This window comes from Alosa sapidissima, chromosome 18, assembly GCF_018492685.1.
Source record: "Alosa sapidissima isolate fAloSap1 chromosome 18, fAloSap1.pri, whole genome shotgun sequence".
Taxonomy (NCBI): domain Eukaryota; kingdom Metazoa; phylum Chordata; class Actinopteri; order Clupeiformes; family Clupeidae; genus Alosa; species Alosa sapidissima.
In genome coordinates, this window is record NC_055974.1 from 20,693,979 (window position 1) to 20,705,100 (window position 11,122).

An 11,122-nucleotide genomic window follows, 5' to 3' on the forward strand; every position below is an offset into this window, starting at 1 on the left:
GGATACATATTTATAGAGGGTGTAGAGATTCTCTGGGTAATCAGGTATCTTTCTCCTGGGCTCCCTCAGAGGCCAATAAGGTTAATAGCTAGAACCGGTCACAGCCACACCTATGGTAGGCCTACATACTGTAACTGTTGCAACATGAATGTTAAGAGGCAGTGAGAACCACTAGGGGGTCCAGTGAGTTAGGCAGTTTGAGTAAACTGTGTACCCTAGTACCTTTATAACAATAACACCTGATGAGAAAGAGGAAAATAACCAGATGCTACAATGCCCTGTAATACTCACAAACTCTACATTAAAAAAGGTAATGAAATGATGGCATTATATTACTGTCTGATTGAACATACCGAGTGTGGAAAATAGCCGCCAAAGTGATCCAGCTGAAGTACAAATTATTATTAAGAAAAACGGGGGTCCAAGCACTTGAGTGTGTTGTTGTATATTTAAGCCTTTACACTGAGAATAACCTTAGCGTAATTTTTTCACTTTTAACTTCTATGGCCTTCTCTTAACCAGTCTTCATCACTTCAGAGAGCAAGCAGCCCTGAACCAGTGAACTCTAAGTGAGTGCGGGGACGGGACTGCTCACTAGTGCTTTGCATACTAGGTGCAGATTGGGAGCGCCACTATCTGACAGCCTATGGTCTGACTGCAGAGCTCCGCACATCCCTGGGTATTCACAGTTTGACACTCTGTTCTTTGGTTACTGTGAATTAAATTTAAACATATATCTTTGGAAAGACCGTGTGAGGATTTTAGCATGACTGTATCAGTCATGGCACGTATGAGATTGAAATCTTTCTTTCCCGGTAACTTGTTAATGGGCATGATGTTTATTCTTGTGGTCACGGCAACGATCGAGAGAGACTTCTCCCCTGAGTGCCGGGAGTTTCTTTACATGGGCACTCCGCCTGTGGGCATTGAAAGCGGCACCCTGGTGAAGATCTGCCAGCGATACAACGGCAAGCCGCGCTACGTGACGCTGTACGACACCACCAACCGCGTGCCCCTCTACTCGGCGTACACCTTCAAGCGCTCCGACGGGATGAAGAGTGTGGACGTTCCGTGGATGTACGAACCCCAGGTGAGCTGACTTTGACCCGTGCAAAACTGCTCATCAGGGCCCAGATTAGCAAACTTGGTTCTGATTGGTCTCCATTGACCTCTATGGGCCAGGACGACTGCATGGAAGGTTCGGATCAGTCTAACCTCTGGGTCCTGACAGGCTCAGGGCAGGTTTTGCTCTGGGTGGGAGGGTGCTCTGGACCAGATCTGGGTTTAACCCTTCTACTGAAACACCATGAGTCCTAATTTGAATATTTTTTTTTTTTTTTTTGGAGGGGGGCTTTTCATGCCTTTTTATGCCTTAATTAGACAGGACAGTAGAGAGAATGAAAGGAAGGGAGTAGGAGAGAGAAATGGGCTGTTACCGGGAAATGACCGGGTCAAACTCATGGGCACGTGGACCCGAATATAGTATGGGCCCTAATTTGACAGACAAAGTGTTTCATGTCTGAGCTAAAGTTATTGTGTGGCATGTGGCAGCACTTTGCTGACCTGCCAATGTTTTTGCGTTTAGGAGCAAATAGATTTTGCCTTGTTAGTATGTTAGCTTTAGTTAGAATTTAGACCTTCCTTGCCATTCCAAATTAGAGCTCCATATCCATTCAAATGTCAACCGGTAACATCTGTGGAGAACAAGATGGCAGGGTCTCGTGTCAGAAATTATTTTGATGTAGGTTTCCAAGGACCATGCTGACTGATGTGAATGTGAAAATATTGCTGGCTGGTTCTTGAATTTCCCCTTGGGGATCAATAAAGTATCTATCTATCTATCTATCTATCTATCTATCTATCTATCTATCTATTAAGAAATCACGCCAACAGCTGAGGTATACATGTAGCGTATTCTATGAATGTACAGTACAATAGTGAATGAGTAGTTGACTTTGTAAAGGGGTGTCTAGTCTTTGAGAAAATGACATGCACACATCTGACATGTACAGAAAATACAGCTGCGGATTTGGTATACAATGATATCCACAATTGCAAGCAATGGCATCTCATCTAACCATTCCTATTATAAAATTACTCACTCCTTCGCCATACATTTTCTGTAGATTCTCTCACTATTGAATGTTGTGCACTACACCCTCACTGTTAAATGTTGTGCTCACGAATGTTAAATATTTACATGTTTTCAGTGTGTGAGTGGATTACCACTGGTTTTAATGAATCTTTCTGACATTATTTGTTCTGATGTTTCCTGGGGCTTTTTTGTGAGAGCAGCTGTCCACCACTTCAGAGACAGGCGAGATGCAGTCATTCCCGCGGCACTACGTGCACCAGAACTTCGAGGACGCGCAGGCTGTCCTGGACGACTACACCAACGCCATTGACTATGAGCGGGGCCTCCTCAACACGGACGAGCACCAGGCAGAACCGGACGACAAGGCGGCGGCCTACACGCTCACCAACGCGGTGCCGCAGGTGCGCGAGTTCAACGTCGGGTCCTGGAAAGCCCATGAGCATGTCATCCGCAAGCGCCTCAACAACTACTGCCGCGGCACGGCCTACATCATCACGGGGATCGTGCCGTCCGGCAACCACATCCGCCGCTACAACATGGACCGCGTAGGCATCCCGTCGTACGTGTGGTCGGCGTACTGCTGCATCAACTACGACCGCAACGCACCCTACGGCGAACGCTACAAGTTCCCTGCCCACGCCCACTACGGCCCTAACGAAAAGGAAAATAACCAAGTTTTGGAACTTTCTATCAAGAAGTTGGAGGAATTTCTCAAGAAGTCCATGGTTGTCGACAAGAGTTTCCGGTTATTTGTGGACGACTGTGTTCCCCCAAGCCTTGCATTGTCTTAGATGTGACATTTTAGAAAATAGGAGAGAATGGGTCTGTTTGGTTGATAGTTTTCCCTTTTCTTGCAATGTATTAAAAAAAACAAATATCACAACCTAAACTATTTTTGTGAAAATGTATTCAAATATGTAAACATCTACCATTAAAAATGGTCTAAACTGGTTTGTCCTTCTGTTTGTGTGTGTTTTTGTTACTAGTAACCCACAATATAGATGGATCATCTGTGTGTAATGGCCACTGTCAAGTCATATTTATCTTTATCTTTATATTCAAATTTATTAGCAGACGCTTTTGTACAAAATAACATACATTATATTTTAACAAAAAAACAAACGAAACACACCAGAGAGGTAGCACCCCTCCCTTCAGTATTCCCAGTGGTTGAGTGCAGGGCCTCAGAGTTCTGAGAAAGTGGAAGGAAGTTGTCACTTCAAACTAAACGCTCACAGGCTGCCATCTCAGTTCATAAACAGTGTTGTCCCTTGGTGACCAATAAAATGAGATAATGTCATGTGTTACTGGCCAATCCTGGCACATTTCACGTGCTCATTACACATGTTTGATATGCCAGTCCACTAGTTCACTGCAGCTTTGCATATTTTAAGAGGTAATGGAAAGGCTACATGAGATAAACTGATCTTGTGCTCCTGTTTCATACAACTGCACTGAAACACTAGTTGGAGAGAGAGAGAGAGAGGGAGAGAGAAAGAGAGAGAGAACAGGAGGAAGAGAGAGGTAGAGTGAAGGAGGGAGGTACGGACAGTGAGTTAGGCATTAGTTTGTGTAGAACAAGAGCTTTCCAAGGCAAGGGGACAACATAGTCGAGAGAAAGACAGAAATATCACAGGTAAGGTCAAGAAAGGACAGAAAAGGAGGAAAAATAAACCAACGAAAAAGAAAGACAAAGAAAAATCCTTAGGTCTACTCCTTAGTTATGAGGGAAACACAGCCATATGCCATCCTGTGTCTGGTTGCGTCGAGTCTCCTGATGGTTTGGACGCCGCCTGTGCTGGCATCGGTGGTGACCGACTTCAACCACGCCGAGCGCTGCAAGAACTCTCTGTACATGGGCACCCCGCCGCGAGGGTACCTCAGCCACGCTCTCAAGAAGGTCTGCCAGCGCTACGAGGACAAGCCGCGCTACGTCACCCTCTACGACCCCCAGAAGCGCATCCCTATCTACTCGGCCTACATCTTCAAGAAAACTGATGGCGAGAAGACTGTAGACATGCCCTGGATGTTCGAGCCTCAGGTGAGTGTGTGTGCACTTTCTATGGTCTCATGTCTGGGGGTATTTATTTGAATGGCTGATGTAGAATAATTATGGTTTATAGGCCTTATTTGTGAGCATGAAATATGTCCACTGCTTGTATACCCTATGATGCAACTGCAAATTAATTATTTTCAGATTCATACTACACTGGAGCTATAGTAGCCACATATGAGCTAACTACAGTCTGCATATATGGAAGGAATGTGTGAAGCTAATGTGAGGTTTGGATATCTCAACCTCACATTAACTTCACACATTCCTTCACTTTGGCCTTTTCAGTATAAAGAGATCAAATAAGTGAGGCCATAGAATTACGACTGTAGTAGGCAAAGCAAGTGGATCTCGAGATAAGCCTTTTGGAGAGCCTTGACTGAGCAATACAATGACACCATTTGAAAAGCATGCAAATATAGGTCATTCAACAATACCACGTCATGTAATATTTCTCAAGGAGAGCATTTTGCAGTCATGTAAAAAGACACGAACAGCAGCGATAGTATATGGTAATGCAATTTACAATTCATGTTTCCTGCTGACTAACCACCTTCATCAGCTAGCTACTTTGATGAAGATCAAATTACAGAGGAACAAGAACACACAACTGTGTGTACTTTTCCAGTGTGCTTCTCTGCAAGTCAGGGATGTATCCTTGTGAGAGTCAGCTGCAATGACACCACTAACATGATGCCATAGTGGTGTCTTTAGGTACCTAAAGTGCTATAGAAATGTAGGCCTAACATGTTGTCATTGTTATAGCAGTCCATCAGTTGAGCTGCAAAATCCTAAACACTAATGTCATGAAGTCTTCCGTTGTTTAAATCCACTCCTTGTTTTAAAGTAATACAATGTAGAAATTCCCCTTAACTACCATTTACTACATCCTGGGTATTCAATTAGTCTAAAACTGACGAAAAGGCTGATGCTACTATCCACAACAACCTAGATAGTGCAATAGAAAGCATTCCAGACGCTTCGGCAATGTTAGAAATTCCATTCTCCAAGGAAAGGAAGGAAAGGAACGAGATTGAAAACGGACTGTGTTTCTTCTCTTTCATTCTCTACACTCATCTTTCTATCTCCTGTTCTCACGCCTTCTGTCTCTCTCTTCTGTTTTTTCTGGCTCCTTTACTCCAGCTTTCATCGGACAAAGGCAGCAGCAACATGGAGGCTTTCCCCCAGTCTGCCAAGATGCACAAGAACTTCGAGGACACGCAGGCGATTCTGGAGGACTACGCCGACGTGGTCCAGTACGAGCGGGTCCTCCTGAACCCGGACGAGCACCAGTCTGACCCGGAGGACAAGGCGGCCACATACACACTCACCAACGTGGTGCCGCAGCTCCGGGAGTTCAGCACGGGCCCCTGGGCCAAGCACAAAGACACCCTGCGTCGCCGACTCAACAACTTCTGCCGCGGCACGGTACAGTTTACGGTGTTTTTGTTTTAGAGGGGGCTTTCAGCCTTTATTCAGATAGGACAGTGAAGAGTTTCTGGCAGAATGGGTGACGGAGAAGCGGTGGTATCAGGAAATGACCACAACTCGGATTTTAAACCCAGGTCGCACTGGTAACTGAAAATGGTATTTGTTCAGCGTACAGATGCTGCCACTGCCAGCACCACGGCATCCCCCAGTTTGTAGTATTGTCACAATACCAAAACTATGACTGATATAATTCTACTTTATACTTTAACTTACATTAGATGGATTTCGTGGGTTTTACTTTGGGTTGTAGTGGGCTAGAAGTTAAGAATCAGGCTTTCCACTTGGAACACCAGAAGGTACAGTAACTGCCAGTAGAATTTGTGCAGAAAGACACTGCAGAAAGTGTAAGTATATATACTCTTTTGATCCCGTGAGAGAAATTGGTCTCTGCATTTATCCCAATACGTGAATTAGTGAAACACACTGCACACAGTGAACACACAGTGAGGTGATGCACACACTAATCCCGGCGCAGTGAGCAGCCTGCTACAGGGGAGCAGTATGGGGTTAGGTGCCTTGCTCAAGGGCACTTTAGCCGTGGCCTACCGGTCGGGGTTCGAACCGGCAATCCTCCGGTTACAAGTCTGAAGCGCTAACCAGTAGGCCACGGCTGCCCACAAAGAAATTTGCTCTTTCGCTGCAGTAAGTTCTAAATGATGTGCCATCCCATTTTAATGATCAGATGATGATATTTCTACCTTTTGAATGAGGTCAGCTCTTTTAAGCAAATGTTCCCCTGTCATATTGGTTTCGAGTTGGGTTCCGTTCAAGGGTAGGACTGCACAATTATTACACCGCAATTGGCAATTGCAATATGAAGCAACACAATTATCTAATCGTAAAAGCTACAAATAATCATACTCAGTTAATCTTGTCACATGTATGACTTTCATCCTGCTTGACTGTGCCACTTTTGATTGATGAGCATGCACAAAACCCCCGACTTGTGAGCTTCAGCCAATCAGGAGTGCTGTGCCTCCCACACACCAGGCATTCATAGTTAGAATTACAGGGAGACAGAAATATCAGTTTTGAGGGGGTCAGATATTTCTTCTGATATTGTGAAAAAATATCATTACAGTTGGCTACAATACAAGTCAACTCCTATTTTCACTGTAGGAACATTTTAATGTAGGCCTAAAGTGATTTCAGTCACCCCTATTATAGACCGTACCATTTTTACCCACCGTGGCGCTAGAAGCAACAGAGATAGAGAACAAACGACTTCAACTTCTCAAGCAAATGTCAACGTTGAATGACAAAACTCTAGGTAGATTCCTCCAGTAAGCTAAATTCGGTTTGCTGCTGACGTGCATGTGTAAATGTAAGTTGCTAGCAGACGTCTAGCTTGTTGAAAATGTGCTATTTTACAGCCTTCACATGTTTTGATCTTTCATAGCTCATGTCACGTCTTCATACATTTAATTACCGGCGGCTACTTACCTGCTATTCCTACTTAACCACTGAGGCTAGTAAAGTGGACCTTGGTTAGTTACCAAGGTTAGTTAGCAAGATAATTCTCTTTTTTTTATTTATCATTATTATTACATTGTGGTGAGGTAAAATCGATTGTCATTTCCAAGGATGAACTCCAGTCCATAGCCTAGGTGTCCATTCTAATTTTATCTTGAATAAATTATTGTGCCCTTTTGAAATTAGTTTGCCACAGATGCTGTGTTGTTTTTATATTATGCACAAGAGGGTCTGATGTAGCTAAGCCTATATAATATCAGTGAAACCTGTGGAAACATAAAAAGAGCCAAGTAGCCTAGGCTAAATAGTACATGCATTAAATTAGCTTTTAATTGGTTAATAGACCGTTTGTTTTTAGATTCTATTATTTAATATTTTTAGTTCAATAAATGTAGTTTCATCTGAGAACCCTGATACTATCTTAATGAAACTAGGATTTGATTTTATTCACAGAGACACTATGAGGAAAAGGAAAAATGTATGTGTGCATGTGTATGTGTGACTCATTTGTACAGTAGGATACTGTAGTGTTGATGATACCCAGCTTGTTCTGGTTATCGGATTCTTGTAGGTTACCGCTCTGTAGTTCTTCTGTGGTAGTATCTTTTTTCATAGTATGCTCCTTAATCACATTAAATATTGCTCAGGTTTCACATATCTCTAAGCAATTGTGTTGATTTGACACTGACTACCATAGACTATAACAGAAAATTGGTTTCTGTTTATACTGTAGGCTATATGAAAGGGTTGGGTCTTACCTCCAGGTCCTATGAAATGTAAAAAATAAAAATAAAAAATAAAAATATTTCATGAAATAGGCAATAGGCTTCTTGTAAAGGTATTACTTTTACTATTAGAATGGCATTTCAGTGCACTTAACTTCTAACTTTTGAGAGCTGATCAAAACAGTTCTCTTTTGGATATATAATATAACAATGAGATATTCTGTATAGCCTACTGATTATCAGTTTGTCGCATGTTTAGACCTTGCATGCGTGTTGCACAACACATGTTGCACTTGGCGATCACAATGGGGATTGATACTGTATGGTAGTGGACCATGATGGTCATAGAACTGAAGGAGCAGTACCCCCCAATTATGGTAGGGTAATTCACACTCTGCCAGACATGCTCACCAATCAGAAGTGGCACAACTTAGAGACATTTGGAATATTGAACTGAATCCATTTATTGACAATCAAAAATCATATTGCAAATTGTAATCGGAATATCCGTCAGAAAAATCGCAATTGGATATTTTCGCCAAATCGTGCAGCACTATTCAAGGGTTCCTCCAGTTAAAGGGATGTTTTCGTTGCCGCCATCATCTGCTTACCATAGTGGGTTTGGGACTTAGGGTCTGTAAAGTACATTTTGTTAATGGTGTGATATAAACAAATAACAATACATACTCAAAAAAACATTAAATTGAAATGAATCGCCAATTGACCGTTTATGTTGTTCTAAGGCTTACATGATCACTGGGGTGACGACCTCGGGTCACATGATCCGCCGAGACAACCTGGACCGCGTGGCTGTTCCCGAGCACTTGTGGACTGCCTACTGCTGCCCCGATTACGACCGCAACGCCCCCTATGCCGAGCGCTACAAGTTTCCAGCCTACGCAGCGTTCGGCCTCAACGACCGCGTCAACAACCACATGCAGGAGCTCTCCATAAGTGACCTGCAGAGGTTCCTGAAGAACCACATGGAGGTTGACAAGAACTTCCAGATCTTCTATAATGACTGTATACCAGATTCGTGATGGGCTGTAAAATTCCTATAGTTAGTTATTGGTCCTGCAAATGATTATTATTCCTACATTTGGCAATAAAGTAGGACACACCTAACAACACAAATAACATAGTTTGAAAATATATAATAGTTGATCTGTTCAGCATAAAAGTTGTGTAATTGAAATAGCTCAAAGTATTATTCAATTAGTCACAAGGCCCAAAGTCCATCTGCTTATACTTATAAAATACTGTGACTAGATTATACTTATAAAATACTGTGACTAGATGTAGCCTATATTATCAGTTGTCCACTTGACTTAAAAGTGCATTACATGATTTATAAAAATGTAGACAAAGAAGCTGCATATAACAGACTTTAGCCTTTCATAAACTCCTAAAGTTAATATAAAAACTACAATTTTTTTTCTTGAAATAATGTTTTATTTCACTCTTAATTTATTTTTAATCATTTTTCTCTTTACTTGGTAATTCAAGATAATCTATTTAGATTGAAGTATACACTTAATATTTATAGGATTCTGCATTCAAGGAGCCAACCTTTCAGAAAATCAATGAACTTGAGTGTGTGTGGTGAACTATACTGTATTGAATGTAGGTCATCGTAGTCATTAGAGATTGTATTATGTTTCAGGACAATGCTGCCACTTGCATGCTTTAGGCAATTGTTATTTAGCATGCTTACTGGTGGAACATTGTTAATAAGCACCTGCAAACAGTCTCATTTTGAGTAAAGCATGTCATCTATTTTTTTCCCCATTCCAAAGATGTGTGGTTTCAAATGTCATTACTACTGTAATCATAAATAAAGGCGTTGAACATGGCGTGCTTCCAACTCAGTCCGGATCCTTCTTGATGTTTTTTTACCATTGCAAAAAAAATATAGTCCATGCCAAATACGTTTCAGTCTGCGGTCTTTCTGCAGTCATCAGATAATGTTTAAGAACTGCACTTAGTTATATCCTAATTTGACCACAAGATGGAGACAACCTCAAGCTTCCCTCTCAACTAGACAGCTATACTAACGAGTAGGGGGGATTCAAGACTGTACCTGGACCCTGAGGCCCATTTAAGCCTATTAGCAGTTCAAGGGGTAGCAGAGCTCACTTTGCTGCCGTCTGAGGAAGGCAGAGATTGTAAAATGAACTGCGATCCAGAGAGCTCACTTTCTTCCACGACACCCATCCTCCCCTCTGCATCTCTTCCCTGTCAAGCGGAGGTCCATAGTAATGGGGGTCCATAACAAGCAAGTAGCTCCCCTGTGTCCCGGTGCATACTCCCAAAATACCCTTAGAAGAATTGTCCCTATCCCCACCCATCATGACAGGTGAACCGTGGGTGCTAAAGTGCTGGTGGAGGTCTTGTGCTGCGTCTTCCAACTGCGAGCCCCCACCCGGTACGTGGACGATACGACAGGCCACATCATAGAAATAGTCCATCATCAAAGATGCCTCGAACGTACCTATCCACTCACGGGACCCGGAGAAGGTGGCAGGTTTGTCACCCATTGTGACCAGAGCTCGCTGAATGTCAGGAAGACTCGGCGGGGATCTGCAGCTCCCCTTCGGAGGTGACCAGCTCCTGCAGAGCCAGGAACACAGCGTCTGCACCGTGCGGTAGCCGCAGCCCCAGCCCCGGTCATCGTGTCCATCGCAGCCGTAGTGGAAGTAAAAACACTCGCCGGACGCCAACGAGCACTTGGCATCAACTGGGAGAGGCTGTGGCAAGCCAACGTGGACATTCATCAGCAATGTCTCGGGCCAGCTTTTGAGGTTATCTAACACTCGGTGCTCACTTGCTAATTTTGTTCCCCAGTCGATAGCATCTCGTTCACTTGACTCCATGTCACTCATTCTACAAACACACAATATTTGTGTGACAGTACCCTATGATGCTCAGAAAAGGCTATACCGACTGCCTAAATATGCTGCGCAGCATATCGTTTTGCAAAGCACTGCACAGTTGTTGTACTGATTGTCCGGCAATGAAATCATTCCCCGAGTGTGTGAGTGCGAGACACAGGCACATGGTTCCCCTTGTTGAAGAATCGAGCCAAGTAAGGTAGTGTTGCCAATGTAGCAAAATAAACTCGTCAAAATCAAAATATATTCATTTAAAATATTAACTTTCAATACATGGAATCTGAACGCTAATTATTATGCATTAATAACGCATAAAATCAGACTTGACCTACGACCTCGTCTTGTTCCCCACGAGACTAACAGAATTTGTAGCCTAAATCCACATTTGAGAGAA

General features: G+C 43.0%; 3 protein-coding genes across 3 annotated transcripts; 2 read left to right on the top strand and 1 right to left on the bottom strand.

Annotated features, from left to right (window-relative positions):
* The first annotated feature begins 161 nt into the window (after positions 1–161).
* LOC121690459 (endonuclease domain-containing 1 protein-like) lies at positions 162–2,926 on the top strand. The gene is made up of 2 exons (XM_042071040.1): positions 162–1,090; positions 2,296–2,926. Exons 1-2 carry the CDS (start codon positions 767–769, stop codon positions 2,884–2,886), a joined length of 915 nt encoding a protein of 304 aa, XP_041926974.1. The 5' UTR covers positions 162–766; the 3' UTR covers positions 2,887–2,926.
* A 375-nt stretch (positions 2,927–3,301) lies between these two features.
* Positions 3,302–8,877, top strand: si:dkey-85k7.10 (endonuclease domain-containing 1 protein). The gene is made up of 3 exons (XM_042068993.1): positions 3,302–4,136; positions 5,292–5,576; positions 8,581–8,877. Exons 1-3 carry the CDS (start codon positions 3,819–3,821, stop codon positions 8,875–8,877), a joined length of 900 nt encoding a protein of 299 aa, XP_041924927.1. The 5' UTR covers positions 3,302–3,818.
* A 79-nt stretch (positions 8,878–8,956) lies between these two features.
* ufsp1 (UFM1-specific peptidase 1 (non-functional)) lies at positions 8,957–10,830 on the bottom strand. The gene has a single exon (XM_042068994.1). The coding sequence runs from the start codon at positions 10,717–10,719 to the stop codon at positions 9,970–9,972; it is 750 nt and encodes a 249-aa protein (XP_041924928.1). The 5' UTR covers positions 10,720–10,830; the 3' UTR covers positions 8,957–9,969.
* Positions 10,831–11,122: the final 292 nt, after the last annotated feature.

Coding starts and splice junctions, on each gene's coding strand:
- LOC121690459 (XM_042071040.1), top strand. CDS start 767: ATGACTGTATCAGTCATGGCACGTATGAGATTGAAATCTTTCTTTCCC. Junction 1,091..2,295: donor CGTGGATGTACGAACCCCAG/GTGAGCTGACTT, acceptor TTGTGAGAGCAG/CTGTCCACCACTTCAGAGAC.
- si:dkey-85k7.10 (XM_042068993.1), top strand. CDS start 3,819: ATGAGGGAAACACAGCCATATGCCATCCTGTGTCTGGTTGCGTCGAGT. Junction 4,137..5,291: donor CCTGGATGTTCGAGCCTCAG/GTGAGTGTGTGT, acceptor CCTTTACTCCAG/CTTTCATCGGACAAAGGCAG. Junction 5,577..8,580: donor ACAACTTCTGCCGCGGCACG/GTACAGTTTACG, acceptor TGTTGTTCTAAG/GCTTACATGATCACTGGGGT.
- ufsp1 (XM_042068994.1), bottom strand. CDS start 10,719: ATGAGTGACATGGAGTCAAGTGAACGAGATGCTATCGACTGGGGAACA.